The 19,969-nt window shown below is 31.2% G+C and overlaps 1 protein-coding gene across 1 annotated transcript; it reads right to left on the reverse strand.

The window, feature by feature from the left end:
- Window positions 1–6,780: 6,780 nt before the first annotated feature.
- LOC111684328 (sarcoplasmic calcium-binding protein, beta chain) lies at window positions 6,781–19,729 on the reverse strand. The gene is made up of 5 exons (XM_046956624.1): window positions 19,624–19,729; window positions 10,999–11,165; window positions 10,844–10,924; window positions 10,622–10,774; window positions 6,781–7,137 (listed from the first exon to the last, which is right to left on the reverse strand). Exons 1-5 carry the CDS (start codon window positions 19,673–19,675, stop codon window positions 7,021–7,023), a joined length of 570 nt encoding a protein of 189 aa, XP_046812580.1. The 5' UTR covers window positions 19,676–19,729; the 3' UTR covers window positions 6,781–7,020.
- Between the last annotated feature and the right edge of the window lie 240 nt (window positions 19,730–19,969).

The raw sequence follows: 19,969 nt of genomic DNA on the forward strand, positions 1-19,969 counted from the left end.
TTTTGCAACAATTTTCATTACTATCATTTTGTCATTATCCTTTCAGGTGAATCTACATATTTATAAAATGAAAGTAATTTGAAGAAAAAACAAATTATATTTTAAAAAAATATTTTGTATTTTTTTCCTTAAATTAGTAAAATAGTTGTTTTGAAAAATCTTCCCTCTCACCCTGTGACTATTGTAAATATTAATTTAAATGTCTCTTCTGTAAGTGTTTAAAATTAAAAACAAAAAGAAATCAAATTATTAAGTGGCATTTTTAAGACGTGTTCCAACGGTGTTCTATAAGGAATATACAAAGAAGAACAACAATTGCACACAAGACAAAAGAGTTGAAAAGAAAAATGGAAAATATTTCGATTTTTTTTAAAATTTGCGAATTGTGTGAGGTACGTGTCTTTATCTTTAAATTTAGTTCATTTAAATTTAGTTTTTTTTTTTTTTACAAATTTACTATAAGTTTAGTAAATGTTAAGATTTTACTTGTTAACTGTAAATATTTTTTTATTTTTAAGTTAATTTTTCTCTAGAGAAAAAAGAAAATAATCTTAATTGACTATTCAAAAATTTATTTATTTTATTTGTTTTTTTATATTTTATGGCTTTGAAAAGGTAAGTATAGACTTTAAATGTTAAAGGTGCTCACAAAAAATGTTTTTATACTTTTTAAAATACACCGATTCTTATACAAACTATTATTTGAATTCATATTCCACTCTATATCAAGTTTATTTTGTTGTTAGATGTCAGACATTTATGACATCCGACCTGACGCTATATAAAGATGTCACAGGGTTAAATAACATTACGTATTTTCTTATAAATCATTAATTGGTTGATAGGAGGATGTACACTAGAGTGCTCCAAAAAACTAAGTTTCGAATTTTTTAAAAATAAGTCGTGCAAAAATTTAGGTCAATAGGACTACGTTAACTAGTGCCGCAACGGCTCTGAAGTTTAAAGATGCATTTACAAGGGAAAAATATGCATTTTTCAGTTTTCACAAAAGTTTTGTCATTAAATAATTTGTTTTGTATTTTATTGCCAAAGAATCGTAATGTACACAGAATTTGCGTTACAAAAAGATAAAAAACACAAAAATTGGTTGAAAAATGTCGTTTCAAAATTTAAATTTTAGTTTTTTTTTGGTACTTTGTTAAACAAATTTCAATATTTTTGGGAGAACTCATAGGGATTTATGGACAACAGATTAGAGAATAAAACAGTAAAAAATTAGGTCAATACCTCTTATAGTTTGCCTGTACCTGCAATTTGAATTCAGCGGATTTCGAGAAAAACACATTTTTATGTAATATTTTGCAAAATTAGCCTTTTTATTATATTGTTGTGTATTTTAAATGGAACCTTTTGTAAATTTATTAGTCCACATATTTCTAAATAGAAATCAAGAGTTTCATACAATTTGGACGCAATCAACCCATAAACTATAAAGGTCAAAGGTCAAATTTTGTAATATTTGCAATTTTTGATGGAAACTTGTCGAAATTGTTTCTATTTTTAGGTAGACTATAACAAAACTTAATAAATTTATTTATTAACAACCGATATTTACAATAATAGTGAAATAAATAAGTTAATCCTTAAACGGTCTTGGGATCAAAATGACCCCGATGTTTTAAAAACATGCCAATTTGGACATATTTCAATAAAACCCGTTTTGCACGACTAATTTTTATAACCCATAGAACAATTCTAGTGGGGGGACGGCCTGTAGGATAATTTTTTTTCCTTCATACAAGCTTGGAGCACTCTAATGTACACTACATCAAATTCGAAAAATTGCACCTAAGCCGCTATCGAACATGTTATACGGGAAATGTTTAACGGTAAAAACAAAATTATAGTGATCAATTAAGGTGTAATTGTTCAATGGTCAAAATGATTTATATTTTTTGTGTTTTTACACGATTGGTATAAAACAATGTTGCCCAAAATCTCGATTCCCTATCACGCGAGATAGGACAAGAATATTCTGCTGACATTGCGTTAACTCCCCTACATTATAAGCTTTTCTTATTTGAGCATGTGTTAGACCTGGTTCACACTAGGAAACTTTTTTTGGGAAACTTGAATGAGAGAACACAGCTGATAGTTTTTATATATGAACTTTAATGTACGCTGTCTGTCAAAATTCAGACAGCTGTCTGTCAAAATTCAGACAGCTGTCTGTCAAAATTCATAATATAGATTTCACAGATTGAATATACTGTTTATTTTGCAGTCAGTATATTACAGTTTTATTTTGTGTTACATTTTGTTCTCTGCTGCTTTACCAATACAAATAAATGTGTAACAGCATGTGTTTGGGCAACACTGGTATAAAACAATAACAAAGTAAGATTGAAACAACCGTTTCACTTTTACATAAAACTACATCCCTGATCTAATGCGACCTGCTTTTTTTGAATTATTTCAATAAATGAAGAGTGCCATATGACTGTCAAATTTTCCATCCGTATTCTCTCTCAATGTGTTATGGTTTCATTACATAATGCGTTTAGACGATCCCATCTTCTACACAAAATTTTGACAGATCATATTACATGTGTGATCGTGTAAATGATCAATGCATTACGATTGTGTGTATTCTGCATTACTATCGTTACTACGTTTTTGTAAATTGTTATTATAATAATACCAAAAATATTAAATGGAGAAAATTTCGATTCCAATTGAAATGCACAATAGTGGAGAATATCATTCCTACATACTTGGATCTAGTTTCGACGAAAGTCTGAAATTAACCCTGTGTGTAAGGTAGCATACCTAATCAACAATAAGATAGTAAACTACAAAATCGTTTTATGGGATAAAGAGCCAGTATAGAGCGCGAGCTGTGCATTCAACATATTCCTGATGTTGATCAGGTTGGCAGTAAACTGAGTGTGTATTGGAAATTCTTGAAAATCGTGAAGCCAAAGGATATATCAGATCTACAAAGCTTGTCTTGCCATAAACAAATGCTTGGGATTATTTCGCCTCTAAGGCCATAATAACTATATTAAAATAATTATAAGACGATGAATTTAGCATCATTAGCCACTACAGCTAACGTTGTGGAATCAAATCCTAACAGCGAGGAGATTACCACTAACTCACCAGAAAAATGTTTTCATAGCATCATTAGCCGGTACTGGTAACTGTGTGTGCACTCAAAATACTTACCTCAGACTCGCTTATTTTGAGAAGATTATCGTCAGAATCTTCCCATAGCATCTTTGTAGCTCTAGACCCCCTTTCATTATTCGAAGAGGACTTATAGAATTCTCTAACGGATATTTTTAATAGGCCTGAGTCAGCTGACTAGAAAACTCATCACTGACCCTTTGTGTTTTTTACATGCTTCCATGTACAAGCACATTGCTCAGGTGCTAGCTATTGTAGTACAGTTTCTTAACTTCCAAAGTGCAAAAACATCATTTCCATTTACAACCATACAAATAGGATGTCCTTTTTTTGCGTCAGCATCTGTACCTACTGCGGTAAATCTGGTATGAGCAGAGTAAACTCTAAACATAACTGGGCAAGGAAGGAAATATCAATGGTATCGTTTCAATAAGAAACGTTTTATCCATCACCATCCTACCCAGTACGCTGCTCATTCTACACACTCAAAGAGAAGAACATCCTCTATTGTATATCATTTGTTTCGGCAACAACATCGACCTTATCCCGAATTATAGAATTTATCATGCATCAATCTTTTACCCTACATTCTCTTCCCGCAAATGTGGGCTTAAACCACATTGACACGTTCACAATACAAAATCTTTGTTCAAAAAGTCCACCAGATTAATCAACAATAAGTCCCCATTTAGTGCCTATTGTTCCCCTAAATAGCGTCCAGCACCAATATGCTTTGTTAATCCTTCCCTTTTTTGGCGTTTTCTTATTAGTTTTCGGATTCTACCTATGTACTTAACTCTTGATGTGATTTCAATACCGTGAAAGATGGATGCTGCCACTACCTCTAGTCAGCTCAGACTATAAACAGTCGATGATTAAACGTATCCTCGGTCTTTCCATAAATGATTTGACATAAGGTCGAATCAGAAAACAACAGAATCTGATGCAACGAGAACCGGTAGTCCAGAGTTTCGGACTTTGTCTTGTACCGATTATTGGAGAGGAATCTTCGGCGTACAAATGGTGGCTATGGTTTAAGCCCAAATTGTTAAGTTCACAATTCTGAATAAGAGAGACTATAGGACTAAACATTGGACATGTGTTGGTGGTATAATAAAGTATGAATAGAGTGAGTGTATTGAATGTTGTTTTCTATGAGTGTGTCGAATGAATAAGAAGTGTGCTGGGTTGAATTTGTCTTCCTTGTCCATGTATGTTTAGGACAACTCTGTTCATACCATATTTACCACAGTTTGTACTGTTTGTGTTTCGTTCTACTAAACACGTCTCTCTATGTGCTGTTGACGACTAAATTTGCATGGTTGTAAACGGAAGTGATGATTTTGAATCTCGAAAGTTAAGTATCAGGTAGTAATGGTCAAATCTCGAGTACTTCAGCAAAGTGCTTTACCATTCTTGTAATGGTATGTTCGGGGTTCACACCATAAAATTGTCACAGTGTATTCTCTGTGAGTAAGAACAAAGTCCTCAGCTGATTTGATGGATTGATGTTTCGTTGAATACGTCTCTAGGTGCAGTTGCCGACTCAATCTGCGTGTTTGTAGACGGAAGTGATGTTTTTGTATATCAAAAGTTATGTATCGGTGCAGCAATGATCAGAGATTAGATAGCTCGAGTACTTGAGCAATGTGCTTGTACCATGTACAAAAATTGCCACTTGCGTGTATGATACACAAAAGAGCGGTGGCGGAGCTTACCTATATGGATACAATTTATCCAGTTACGAAGCACACGTTCAACGTGAAATCAACTAATTTCTTTCATAGATCGCTGTAGCACATAATAGTCCCTATATAGACATAAGAGGTACGTTTTGTCGGCCCTTGTCAATATAGCGAAATTCGATTTTGAACTTCGTCGACGATATTTTTTATGAAATGGAACGCTGTTCGAATGTATTATTGAACATCATCTGTACAACGCCGAAAGCATCCAATTCTATTTTTTATGCAACGATCGAAATAAAGTATTCCAACAGAAAACTGAATCGTAAAAAAAAGAAGAAGCAATTCCATATAGTTTCAATGCTTTACGAAAGTATGTATTCTGCGTTAAGATCGTAACTACGTTTTTGTAAAGCGAGATGGCCACACATCAAATTTGTTGACTCAATCGGTAAGTTTTTTAGACCTAGTTCACACTGGGAACCTTTTGTTGAGAAACTTTTGATTTTGTGTGTGGGAGAAAGAGATAGTTGATATTTCTTTATCTTTCTCTCACACACAAAAATCAAGAGTTTCACAAAAAAGTTTCCTCGTGTGAACCAGGTCTTAATTGTGTGCGTTGTTTTACTAACACAATCAAAAAACTAACCGTTTGAGTAAAACAATTTGATGTGTCGCCAAGGCGCTTAAGACCTGGTACACACTAGGAAACTTTTATTGGGAAACTTTTGATTTTTGTGTGTGAGAGAAAGAAATATCAACCATCTCTTTCTCTCACACACAAAATCAAAAGTTTCTCAACAAATGTTTCCCATTGTGAACCAGGTGATGAATCAAAAATCGGACTATGTTATGTTAATTTCCAGAATTTAAAGGATTTACAATTGTTTTTTTTCTTTTGTGAGTTTTTTTATTTAAATTTTATTTTATTATTATTCATTACCGTTACTGATACAAACATTTTAATAGAATAAATATATAAAGTATACTTGTTTTTAAAAAATATGTTCTTTGGTTTTTGTTTTTTTTTAATAAAATTATAAAAAAAAGAAACATTAACTTGTTGAATAAAATAGTAAATATATATGTAATTAATTAAAAATTAACACTTGTTGAATATATGCATAATAATTATTGAATAAATTAATTAAAAGTTTTAACTGATTTGAAGTAAAATTCAATAGAAACAAAATAACAATTAAAATATATATATTTTAATAATAATAATAATAATAAATAATATGAACAATTATGTAATATAGATAAGTTGTTTTATTTTTAATTTAAATTTGATTTGTTAAATATTTTTGTGGTTGGTTAATTTTTTGAAAAACTTTTTTTTCAAATTCAAAAAAAAAATAGTTATTTTAAAGAGAGTTAGAGAGAGTTAAATTTCTGGGAGAGCAGATATTTATATTTTGTTTCTATAAATTATTATTATATTTGTTGTGTTAATTAATGTTTTCGTTAACAAACTAGGCTTTTTTTCAGACGATTCTACAACATAGATGGAGATGATTAATTGCTATTAAATTATATATAGTATAATATATGTATTTAGGTTTAGTTTCATTTTACACATTAGATACATTCCGATACCATTTTTAGTTTTATAAATATATATATTTTTATTTTAAATTAGATTTAATGATTTTTTCATTCTTTCTTTTTTGTTGTTAATTTTTTGTATTTGTTTTCATATTTTTGTTTTGTGTTTTATGATCTTATTAATTCATGTCATATAGTTGTTAAAAGATTAAACTTAAAAAAGGAACTAAAAACAAAATAATAATATAATAAATAAATTAAATTAAAAAGGGTTAAATAATTATTTATGCATGTTGTTTTTAAGGTTATTTGGTTATAAATTTATGTTTATCTTTTGTTTTTTTTTTATATATATATTATGTAGTATGTTGTGCTTTTCTTTTCATTTTTCTCTATGTTTTGTAAAAGTAACTCATTAAAAATAGTTTATAAATTAAATAGTATAACTTAATAAGGTAGTACTTAATGTTTTTTGTTTTATTATTGTTGTTGTTGTTGTTAAAATAAAAAACAGCGAAGACATTTACATTTAATAAATTTTGGTTTTTTTATTTCAATCATTTTTGTTATTGTTGTTAACCCCATTCATCTCGGTGTTGGTGTTGGTGATTGTGGTTACTGATTGCTTTTAGGCAGTTTACAGAGGGCCGAACAGATAGACAGCTGGGTGATTATCGGCAGTGTTACCCAAAAATTGGGCGTAAAGTTCCTTATAACGGTCCAAATTCAAACCGCCAACTTTTCTATCTTCATCCTAAAAGTAGGCAAAGAAAATTGTACATTAAATTTATTAGTGTTGTTAACTTTTTCTAGAAATATTTAAAGCGCCTAAATTAAACAAAAACGTATTATACCCTGCAACACCCAAAACCATTGGTTCTACATCAGAGGTGCTCAAAAACATCCCAGAAGTTCGACGGGACAGTCCCGAACTGACCACTTAACCTACCACTTGAGGTGGCCCCTATCCACCTAACTACCCAGGTGACCAACAACTTTAACATGGGCTTGCCCTACGAGGAAGTCAATCGTCACTCTGCACCCTACAAAGAGACAGTAGAAAGATGATTGCCTCCGCTCTCGCTTACAAAGGGGACACTAAAGTGACGACTGTCTTCATTCTTGTTTACAAAGAGTTTATTTGTGACGAAAGACTAAAAACATATGAATTGGAGTCAGCCAGGTGGTAAGATATTAATGGAACTAAAATTTAAAAATTTCAAGTGAATACTCTCTTGAATACTATGGCACAATAATGTGACGATTGACCCGAAAGATATAAATTTGAGTCAACCAGATGGAGGCATATTAGAAGAAAGTAATAATCTTTTCTCCAAAAGATGCGTAAAATAACTACTTTCGGAAGTACCACAAAAAGAAACAACAACTTTTACGAGTATAATCTCTAGGTTACTTGAGGACAGTAAAGAGACGACTGTCTCCGCTCCCGCTTACAAAGGGGACACTAAAGTGACGACTGTCTTCATTCTCGATTATAAAGGGTACATTCGTGACGAATGACCCAAAACATACGAATTAAGATCATCCAGGTGGGTAACTATTACTCTTTTTACTGTCTTTTTCGTATGCATTGACTCTTTGTCGAACTGCTGGGACATGTGTTGGTAAAGCAGCAGAGAACAGAATTCCATTCAAATTAAAAGTATACTAATAAAATTACTATGGATTTTGACAGCCAGCGTATATCAAAGTCTATATATAAAAAACTAAAAAATGTTCTCTCTTGTTCTCCTACATTAAAAACGACGCGTACAGACCTTGCTTCGAAAAGTACTGGTCAGCAACTGATTTAATTTTGTTTTTCAAGTTGAGAGCAGGGGTGCCAGGTAATTTTGAAGGAAAATCGGCAAATTTGTCAATAAAAATTGGCATTTATCGGCATTTTAATTTTAAAAATCGGAAAATTATCGGTAATTAAAACAAGAGGAAAGTATAGTCGCGCTTGGCTGCCCATATGATACCCTACACTATTGAGTATGTTAAAAATGTGGATTATTTTAAATAATAATGCATTTAAGTTGTTTACCTTAATTCGGAAATATTTGAACAATTTGTTTGAAGAAAGTGATTTTCTAAAAGAGGGTTTATATGGAGGCAATGGTAATTATGGGCATATCCTTACAAATTTTAGTACATGGCTTTTCGTTTACATTAGAGTTATGTATGCTGGATTTCATAGTGATACTATTATTTATAAATTAATTATTGACCTTTAAGTCATTTTCTGAAGGGGACTTTTAATTGGGGCTAAGGTCAAATAAAGTCCGATAATTTCGAGAATCGGTAGTATTATTAAGAGTATATAGAACTAAGTTTTGCCGATTTTTGTAGAGATTCTACAATATTTAACATAATTATGAACTCAAAAGCTCTTTCCGGGGTAGTGTTGTATGTTGGCTAGGTGAAATAATAGACCAGTTTCAACTATTTTCAATAGGCTTTGTCCTTGGGCCTGTGTGCCAAATTTCATCCAATTTTCTTAAAAATTGTGACCTGTACCTTGCGCACAAGGTTTACAATGACAGCTAGACGGACAGACTTAGCTTAATCAACTCATAAAACGATTTTAAGCCGATTGGTATACTTTAAGGTGGATTTAGGACGAATATTTTTGTATGACACAAACATCAGTACAAACCCAAAAAAAGTAGTAAACTAAATTCTAAATGATTATATAACCACCATTTTCACATATAATTCAAATAGTTTTATTAAAGTATTTAAAGTGGCCAAATTAATAAAAGATATAAAGTAACCTTGTTTTTAAAATTCGAAATCGGCAATTTGCTATTTTTGAGGTATGAAATCGGCAAAGTGCCGATAAATCGGCAAATCTGGCAGGCCTGGTTGAGAGCAAACCAACTGATATGATGATGATCATTATAAAAAGAAGAAGAAGAATTAAACCTATAGTCTATGTGTATCAACTTAGCGTCAGCAGAATTTTTTTACCCTATCACGCGTGCTATGTAATGGCAATATTGAGCTCCTCTGTTCTACACCCACCTTAAAGTATATCAATCGGCTCAGAATAATTTTCAATATAATTCAATTCATTTTGAAAAGATAGTGTCTTTTGAATGCTTCACCACCGCCGCATAATGCTTGACTTATATGGAATTTCTGGAAAGTATACGTGAACATTGCTCAAGTACTTAAGCTATCTAATATCTGACCATTTGGTTAACTTCTGAGATGCTAAAACATCACTTCCGCTTACAATCACGAATATGCGAGGGCCTCTGCTGAATTGGCAGAGGTAAGAATCTATTAAATAAGACTAGACTTTATTCTTCATGTGGTAAATCTGGTATAACCTGAGTTAACTCCGATTCTAACTGGATAGAGAAGGAAAATTCATTGGTGTCACATGTATAAGATACCCGGCACATTCATAAGAGAATAGCATATAATAGACTCAGTCTACGTATACTGGTTGCCAAAGCCTCTACATTCATTCTGTATTACATACAATCAACACCAACTCATTTCCAACGCATAGTTTCACAGTCACTACCCTAAGGGGTATCTCCAGGAAATTTGTGTTTAAACCATAGTCACTACGTAGATCCTGAAGGATCCTCAACAAACTGACCTGCCATGACATAGTCCTGCGGTTCTCTAAATAGACCCCATGTCTTTTCCTCGGGATCGTATTAACACCAACATGGGATAAGGTATGATTAACACCGTGGAGGTTCCGGGGCACAAAAAACGTACAGCTTTGGCAGCACATAAGGATATAAAACCGGCATTTCAAAAATAGCTACTGTGATCAGGTATTCGAGTTTATATTTTGGAAATCGACCCCACAAATGGTCTAGGGGTAAGTTTTTAGTCTTAGAAATTACAGCAATTTAAAACTTTTTGGCGAAAATCCATATGTACCTTATCGATCAATAAACAGCAAAACTCATTATTTTTAAGTTATAAACTAAAAATCTGTTATTATTGGTCCGTAAACGATTTGCTTACAAAATAAAGTTTAAACCAAATGCTTACAAATATTAAAGCGCTGCATTGACTTATTTGAAATAGTATTTTTCATAAAAAATACTTTCATCCTAAAACTATGCTGTAAATATATCATACTATAATTTATCAAGATACCCAAATAATTCCGATGAAATAATCTTATTAAGCGATTTTCATTGATTCTATTTGTATTATAACTTAAACTTCAAAAAAAAAATGTTTCTAAATAAAATTACACTTACGGTCAATAAAGATTCAAAGGCCTTATCAATGGGCGCAACATCATCGATGGCCATTCTGGTAATGCAATTGTAACGGTATTCCTCAATGCCTACAATGCCATCACTGTTGATGTCAAGAATTTTGAAATTGGATTCAATAAATGCTTTCATGGCCTATAATATTACAAAAAAAAAAAACATTAAAATTTTTCATTCTTATTGATGTGTTAAACAATTACAAACCTGTGGGAAATCACTGTATTTCTTGCCAACGCAGGTCTTCTTTACGGCACCTTTGAATTCGGCATTGGAGATTTTTCCATCCTTTATGTGTTTTATTTTTAACGAAATGTACATTTAATATTTTTTTAATTAACTTAATTTTACCAAAAAAATACCTTGTCATCATCAGCAATATCGGAAATTTCTTTCCATAGATTTTTCATTAAATTTTTGTATTCAGCCAAACGGGAAGCGCTGCAGTCACCCTTGCCTTCAACAACACAGGCTCTCACAGCCATGCATTGGAAATCGTTTTCATCGAGGACACCATTGTTGTCGATATCTGATAAATTATTAATAGAAGAATAAGTGCATGAAAAAATTAAGTTTTATATAAATTAGATTATAGAGTAGATTAGGCTTTAGACTTCGCTACAGAAAAGTCTATAGACTAGATTAGGCATTAGACTTGACTACAAACGAGATTAGACTATAGACATGACTATAGAGTAGACTATAGACTAGACTGATATAGACAATATACTAGACTATAGATTAGAGTATCGACTAAACTATAAACTAGAATAGACTAAAGACTAGACTATATAATAGATTAGATTATAAACTAGACTATTGACTAAACTCTTGACTAGACTATAGACTAGAGTATAGACTAGACCATAGACTAGACTATAGACTAAACTATAGACTAGACTGTATATTAGAATATTGACTAGAGTATAGACTAGACTATAGAATGCACTATAGACAAGACTAGACTATAGATTAGATTAGACTATAGACTAGACTATAGCCTAGACTATAGACTGGACTATAGACTAGACTATAGACTGGACTATAGACTATAGACTGGACTATAGACTAGACTATAGATTAGACTATAGACTAGACTATAGACTAGACTATAGACTAGACTATAGACTGGAATATAGACTATACTATAGACTAGACTATAGATTAGACTATAGATTAGACTATAGACTAGACTATAGACTAGACTATAGACTAGACTATAGAATAGACTATAGACTAGACTATAAACCAGACTATAGACTAGACTATAGACTAGACTATAGACTAGACTAAACTGTAAACTAGACTTTGGAAATAGATAATTATAGACAATACTATCGATTAGACATTATTATAGACTCGACTATAGACTAGGTTATAGGTTAGACTATAGACTAGATTATAGACTCAACTATATACTCGACTATAGGTTCGACTATAGACTGTACTGTACTATAGACTAGAATATAGAACAGATGAAATACAAGACTATAAAGTATGCTATATGTAGACTTAGGTTAGATATATACATATATATAACATTTTATACTAGACTTTTAACTATACTATAAACTAGAATAAAGGTTAGACTAGTTTATAGAGTAGGTCAGACAATAGACCTGACTATAGACGAGACTATAGACTAGACTATAGCCTAGACTATAGAGTGTACTTAAGTCTAAACTATACAGACCTATTTTGAACAATAAACTTCTGCGTTGATTCTCTCTTCTATACAAGAAGCATGAATAGAAACTCCTAGAAAATTATTGTTCATAATTGACTAGATAGACACGACTATAAGGTATACTATACTAGATTTCAAGAAAGTATTTAAGGGGAAGCTTCCTTAGAAAAGTGATATCACTTTTAAATACATATTTTTTACAAAGAAATAATAAAATTAAAATTCAGCTGGGAATATTTATTTGTACAGATTGCAGTTAATAAATTAATCAATTAGTTTACAAGATACAATTTACATATAAATGAGTGTTGTTTCCAACGATGCATGCATGAATGGATGGATTCATTTATATATATAGGAAAATCTAGCTGTAAATCAAGTTACACCACTACGACAAATTACAGCACTCTGATACCACCAACTACAACGACAAGCTGAACAGTGGTCTTGATATATAAATACATACAAACATACCCTGTCAGTTTTCTTTGTTACTAAAAGACCTTGATTTTTTAGGGGATTTGAATTTATGATTATCATTTCTACATACAAACAAACAAACATACATATTAGTATTTACATTTTGCGGACTAGATTAAACAATAATAAAATCAACAGTATCAGACCAAATTGAGGACTAACTGAATAACAACAAAAAAAAAATGCGAATAAAATAACAAAAAAAACTGAAACTGAATAAATAAATTGGCAAAGACATAGAATTTGTAAAATTTTGTAATTTGTCTTCGTTTATATTTTGTTGCTGCTGTCATGGGTGGTGGTGGTTGGACTTGTTGTTGATCTTGTCTGATGTCTAGTGAAATTAAAGGGGGCATTACATTTCAAAAAAGAAAATATTTAATAAAATTACAATGACCGTGTAAAAGATTACAAGATATTATGCATAAATATACATATATTATATATGATATCATGTAAATTTTATTTTTACAATTAAAATTTATTTATTTACCCTCCTCAACCTTCCATCCATCAGATTTTTGTTTAATCTATTTACAAATTGTTTTTGGTCTAAGTATCTGCTGGTAACTTTTAAAGATTTTCACTTTATTTAAAATGACGATGTGATGTGAATTTGAACAGACGGCAGACAATAGAATCTGTTGCCCCAGCAGCTGCCCGGTTAAATATTTGCAACATGTTTTTTTTAAGATTATTTTCATTTAATTTGTATTTAAATAAAAACATACATATCGTCACCTTAATTTATAAAAGCCAATGAAGTTTAAACTGGTAATTAAAAGGGTCCTCCACACGATCATACTTTACGTTAGTAAAGTCTAAAAAAGTTAAATAAAGTTGCATCTGGATATCAAAAAAGTGATTTAAAGTTGTATGATTTATATTTTTTAGGGTTTTAATTAGGATGACGGTGCATTAAGCACTCACACACGTTTATCCAGAGAAAACCCCACCAAACGACTTATACCTTCATATAGAAAGTTGGAGCATACGGACTTAATTTCATCAAAAGTATTGTTGGTCTCCACTAGTATATATTTGAGTTTAAATGGTCTTCACCAGGTTATATCGTGAGTATCTTATGGTCTCCACCAGTTAAAAACATAACCTCACTCTGAGGTAAAACGAAAGCACGGGTTTAATGAAGACAATGCATAACTTAAAACAGTTATATGAAGTAGTGCATTAAATTAGTGCGGGGTGAGGAGTAATTCTGTCAAAAGCCCAGGAACAAACACTAGCTTGACCGTCCTTAAGAAATAAAAACGATGACCCGAGAGTTGTTTATATTATATTTTTTTGGTGTCTATACGATTGATATAAAACAATAACAAAGTATGATGAAAACAGTTGTTTTCCTTTTCTCATTTTTGTTAACGTAAAAATACATCCCTGATCTAAAGCGACTTGCTTGTTTTTGAATCTTTTTAAAAATAATAAAATTTTCATTACATATTGTGTTTACATGGCAGATTTTTGTTGAAATCTATTAAAAGCTACTAAAAGAACTAAATTTTGGAAACAAATATGAGATACGATCTTTCTGAATTAAGGTGACGATATAAACTAGTTTTATTATTTAAAAATAATACATAAAAAACGGCAAATTACGGTCTACTGATAACTACACCATGTTCACCTTAAACTTTTAAGAATTTAAGAGATGACATTGGGAGCTAGGTCGAATTTGCAGTACTGTATTTTATATTGTACATGTACATAGTATATATGTTCATACGGCAAATGAAAGTAGATTGGAACTAAACAACATAGTTAGGTATAACTGATCATATAACTCGGGGCCCTTTGTCTTATTATAGATCAACTCTTAAAGAATTTTAAATTAATATAATAATACGTTATAATTGAACGTTCATAAGATCAGGATAATAGGCTTATAGCAATACAATCACATAGAAGATATACTAACTTTTATTCCTCATCTTCACATCCACAGAAATCATTATATGGTAGTCCTATACGTCATGATTGCCGAATCTACAAGGACGAGTAATGACTGATATCAAAGTAGGTTTTACTTCCCTCGTTAGGCTCTGAGATGGACAGGATGTGAAATCATTATATGGGAGCCCTATATGTCTAGTATGATTGCCGAATTTAGCTACCTAATGATAGAACTATAAAGTTCTTGAGCATCAATATTTCCTCGTTAGGCTCTGAGTTGGACAGCATGTGAAATCATTATATGGGAGCCCTATATGTCTAGCATGATTGCCGAATTTAGGTACATAATGATAGAACTATAAATTTCTTGAGCATCAATATTTCTATATCCATTTCACTAATCAGGGCCTTGGTCAATTCATCAGCAATACGATTGCTATAATTATCCCCCTGGTGTCATTACCTATATAAGGGTAAGATTCAAATTACTCGCCATCTCATTTAGAGATGTCCGGCATTCATGGACTAATTTATATATGGGCTGCACATCTACCAGGGATTAAATAGCAACTAGACTGTCGGTATATATTCTGATTTCTCTATTTTATATACTTCAGCATCATTGAATCTAAAAGAGATCTTTGTATCAGACTCTTCAATGATGATGCCTATTAAGTATTTTGGATAAATCTGTGTAAACCCAGAAGCAATCAATGTTTAAGGGAATCGAGTCATACTCCATGATAAAGTAATAGTCGATGATATTATACAAGATGTGCAAATTTTCAAAAAACCCAGAATAGAAATTCCATTTGCCAATGAATTTTAGAAACTTAGAGGAATAATAAAGAATAAATTGTTATTATAGTGATTAATATACAAGTGACTCAAAACAATAATTGTAGTTTGGGAGATATTAGATTTCGAAACGTACCCTTCGTTCCAAATTTCAATTAGTATTTAAACGTTTGGGATATACGTTCAATCAATCATCACTATCCAGGAAGAACCATTCTTATTCAGAATATTTTTTATGAGTTTCAGAAGTGTCTATTATGCTTCCTATTTAATATCTCGAAAAAAGACACCCCTATTGCCAATCAGCATTTCACGTGAAATGCATATGCTTCCTTTTCAATATTTTCGTTTCATTACCATTTTTTAAGTAAAAAAATTTCCTGTTGTGAAATTTTCGAGGAGAATGAAAATTTTTAAGTCGAAAGTCTTTGGGAATCTCTGAATATCTTATGTCTGCCTATTAGTTGTTCTATTGTTTATATTAAATTCTTGTAAATTAGGTATATGTAAATATATTGTTGTTTTTGTGTGTGAGTAATGTTAAAAAAAAAATTAACACTAATTTTGCTATAATTAAAAAATTTCAAAAAAATATTCGTTCATGTTAACAACATGTTAAAATAATTTCATTATTCGTCATGTTTAATTGTACTTGTCATTAGATAAATTGTACTTGTTATGAATTATATATTATAAATTAAAAATTAAATAATATTGTAATAAATAGAAATATTTTGTGCAATTTTTCATTATCGTTACTAGGGGTACAAATAAAGAAACGTTTTTTCGTAGTATTTTTAAGTTTCTACTGTTTATGCTCTGTTGATGTTAAAACCATATATAAAGATCTACATATTAAAAGAATTATAATCCACTGTTCAGTTTCCTATACGATGTTCCTTAGAATTTCTCAATTAGGTTTCCTGAGGGATGTAATATCTACAACAATGTTAGCTATTGCAAAAAAAGTGTTCGAACAATCCACTGTTCGCCAAATTCTAAATAGTCCTCGATTGTGTCCGCGATTACAACCATTATTCTAACCTCGGGCTTATTAATGCAGATATTAGTAGTTCTTCCCACCATTGTATTATTCCATGTGGTGATTATTTCTTCAATGTTTCTAATTCCTTTGCATCGAACGCTTTTGTATCATTATAATCAGGTTTACTTCTTGAAGCTCCCTTTTACTTTATAGAAAGTACATTTGTTCCATTCGTGCCTATTTAGCCTGGTACCAATAGAAAGCAATATATGTTTATGATTATTTGCAGTCCAATACGCTCTTAGATTTAACCTTAAGATGATTATGCCATACAAAATTTTATTTTGCAGTGTTGTATTAGGAAGGCAATAGTTAAAACCGATTTCCGTAATTCAATGTAGATCCCCTTTTTGTCTCCCATTTTGAACAACAGAAGTTTCGAATAACCACGATCTCCTTAACTTGGACAAATGTCTCACAGTTCCCGAGAATTTCTGTTTTCGATACACAATCGGATACGTTTGGTGTGTGTAATAGTCTAATATATTTAGAATACATTGAAGACCTCGAACGCCTCGTGCAAATTGCCCTAAATCGAAGAGACTCTAGGTTGTGACAACCGACTCGCATCATATATGCGTTTCAATCGGAAAAATGTGTCTAAAGCTTTGGTTCTCATTGTGCTAATGGCTCCGCTTACACCAAAACAACATTTACCCTTAACTCTCTGTTCCACCTTATGTCCGAATACAAAATTGTCCCAATTAGGCTTATTTAAAGCTAGCGTGTCATATGCTTCATCGTATCATCATATGACCAACATAGATATGCTTTGTTGGTTCTTTTCTATGTGTGGTACCAGTTTAGTTCCCTATGTATTCAATCCTTCATCTTGCGAAGAAAGCCCATTGCTGAGAGAAAATATATTGTCAATCATCTCCTACTTTCCGCCATTTGGGGAATTGTTTGGTACGACATTGGCAAAAGGCACTTGAAAATTTTCTTTATATTTAATAAAATGTCTACTTATTTAAACCACTGCAATCAGTTGACTTTATTATCAAGCCGAAGATCCCTGCGTCCGAGGCAACTCTCTATTTTGACGATACTGAGAAACGATCAGATAATCATGACATGATACCTTTACCAAATACAATTGATTCATGTTTGATCACACATGAGGCCATAATATTCTACCAAACCAAATATTTTAAAAAGGGGTTTATATGATATGGAACATACGATCATTAGGCATTATAGTGTTGTCAAGGTAAGTTAATCGCTTCACTTCCTATCTATTGCCTCGTGATTAATTTTAAAATTGTAAGTGGAGATTGTTCTCTTTGTCATATATTTGGTTTTATTCATATTTAATCGTAACCTCACAATGTTATCGGCATTCCTCTAAAGATGCCAGAAGATGAAGATAAAAACCAAATCGTGATAAAGAGCTGAGATGGTAATCAGTGGAATTGTTTGACAACAACTGCTGTTAGGTATGGTAACTGTAGACTCGCCTATAATCTAGAATATATTCAGAATACCCTAAAGACTATAATATAAGATAACTTCCAAAAAGAAGCCTGTAGTCGGTCTTCTCTAAACAAACTATATAGTGTCGTCGTCTTTATTACGGGGGCCTGGGGAAAATGTCCTACATATGCTGCGTTCCTTCGAGATTATGACACCTGACAGAAAAAAATGAGTCATTCAAAAATATGGCGGCAGTAAAACGCTGATCAAGTATGGTTTACTGAAAAACAAACACACAGATGGTGATACTGGAGCAAGCATTAATGATTATAATATCCGGAATGCAATTACTTTTGTATATATTTTTTTCTCTACTATGTACGAAATTAAGGCTTCTACCATGACTTTCGTATAAAGTTATATCAAGTGTTGTGATGGACTGTGTGTCCCCATTGAACGAACTGGGTGAACAAAACATTTTAAGTAACTGCAATGAAGCTTATTCTGGCAACGATCGTCGACTTATCGGCTCTGAACCTTTCTTTGGTATCTCACAATGTTACGTCAGACAAAGATGAGTACAGTGGGTCAAATCAGAATTTGCTCGCCACTGGGACGCAACAATAAAGCTTAGACAGACAAAGCGCTTAATCATATTATTAAGGAAAAAATTCCAAAAGTTGTTATCGCTAACACTATGGCCTCAGATATCATCAATCCATCCTAGGAAAATTTATATTGAAGCTATATAGATCTCACCAATCAAACCTGTTATTTTCTCAGGTGATTTAAACCTGTTATGTTATGTTGAATCCAAAGATTCAAATCAGTGTCGCAGTGCTTAGGGCTCTCTCTCTAATCTAATCCCAATAAATTCGTGTTCAATAATTGTCAAAAATTATGGGCCATCATATTTAAGTTGACCTATTGTGGTTATCAGCAGATAAAGCTGTACCATGATTGTTATTCGATCCATACGTTTGTTCTCTAAATACTTATGATGCTTCAAGAGACTCTTTGACTTTTATTGAATTTTAAAAAAATATTTATAAAATTTAAATTTCTAAATGTTAATGTAATGTTGAATTTAATTTTTTTTTATAATTTAAATAGTTTATATTATAATGTGTATGTTTTATAAAAAAAATAAAGTATAATCATTCGTATGATTTGATATATACATATATAATATTTTGAAAATCCCTTAAAACCAGGTGTCAGTATAGCAATACATAATCTAAAAATAGCAAGACGCGCGCAATTACAAAGTTGCCAACAGACCTTGTAGTTAAAATTTTAGATTAAGAGAAAAAATTCTCAAATTCACTGCATTGGCATTGTGAATAAAATAATATTTTGAATTTAATTAATATTTAAAATATTTTTTTTTTAATTTTAGAAATATTATTTTATTTCTTAATCCAAAGGACTTGTTTCACGTTCATAAATTTTTTCAAACTTTTCCACTATATATTAATTAAGCGATATTTTTCGAATAGTTTAAGGATTATCACTTTCTATTTCAAAATCAAAACCACCTGCTTAAACAGTTTATTATTTATTTATATTATAAAGTTTTATTAACTGTTGATTTTTTTCTTAATTTATCGTTTGTAATGTTTTCTTGAAAAGGTCTTGATCTGATTTTTAACTTACCGTACATATACCGAACAACAAAATCGACACGGTTATCCCAAGAGTAGGCCATTGTTTAAATTTATTTTTTTTTTTGGAATTTTAATTTAACACAATTTATCTAAAATAAATAAAAAAATTATTGACGTTTTTTATATGAATATAACTTTAACAATATTTATTTTAGTATAATGTCACTTATTATTATGATAATTTGGGGAAAATTTAAATTTTTATGTTTTGAAACTTTGTAGAGTAAAAGTAACACTTTGTGGATTTTTTAAGTATTCCATATGAAATTTTCATTTATAATTGTTGTTTTCGTTAGGTATTGGTTATTGGAAAAAATGTCACAGGATTATTTATT

The sequence above is a fragment of the Lucilia cuprina genome, chromosome 2, assembly GCF_022045245.1.
Source record: "Lucilia cuprina isolate Lc7/37 chromosome 2, ASM2204524v1, whole genome shotgun sequence".
Classification (NCBI taxonomy): domain Eukaryota; kingdom Metazoa; phylum Arthropoda; class Insecta; order Diptera; family Calliphoridae; genus Lucilia; species Lucilia cuprina.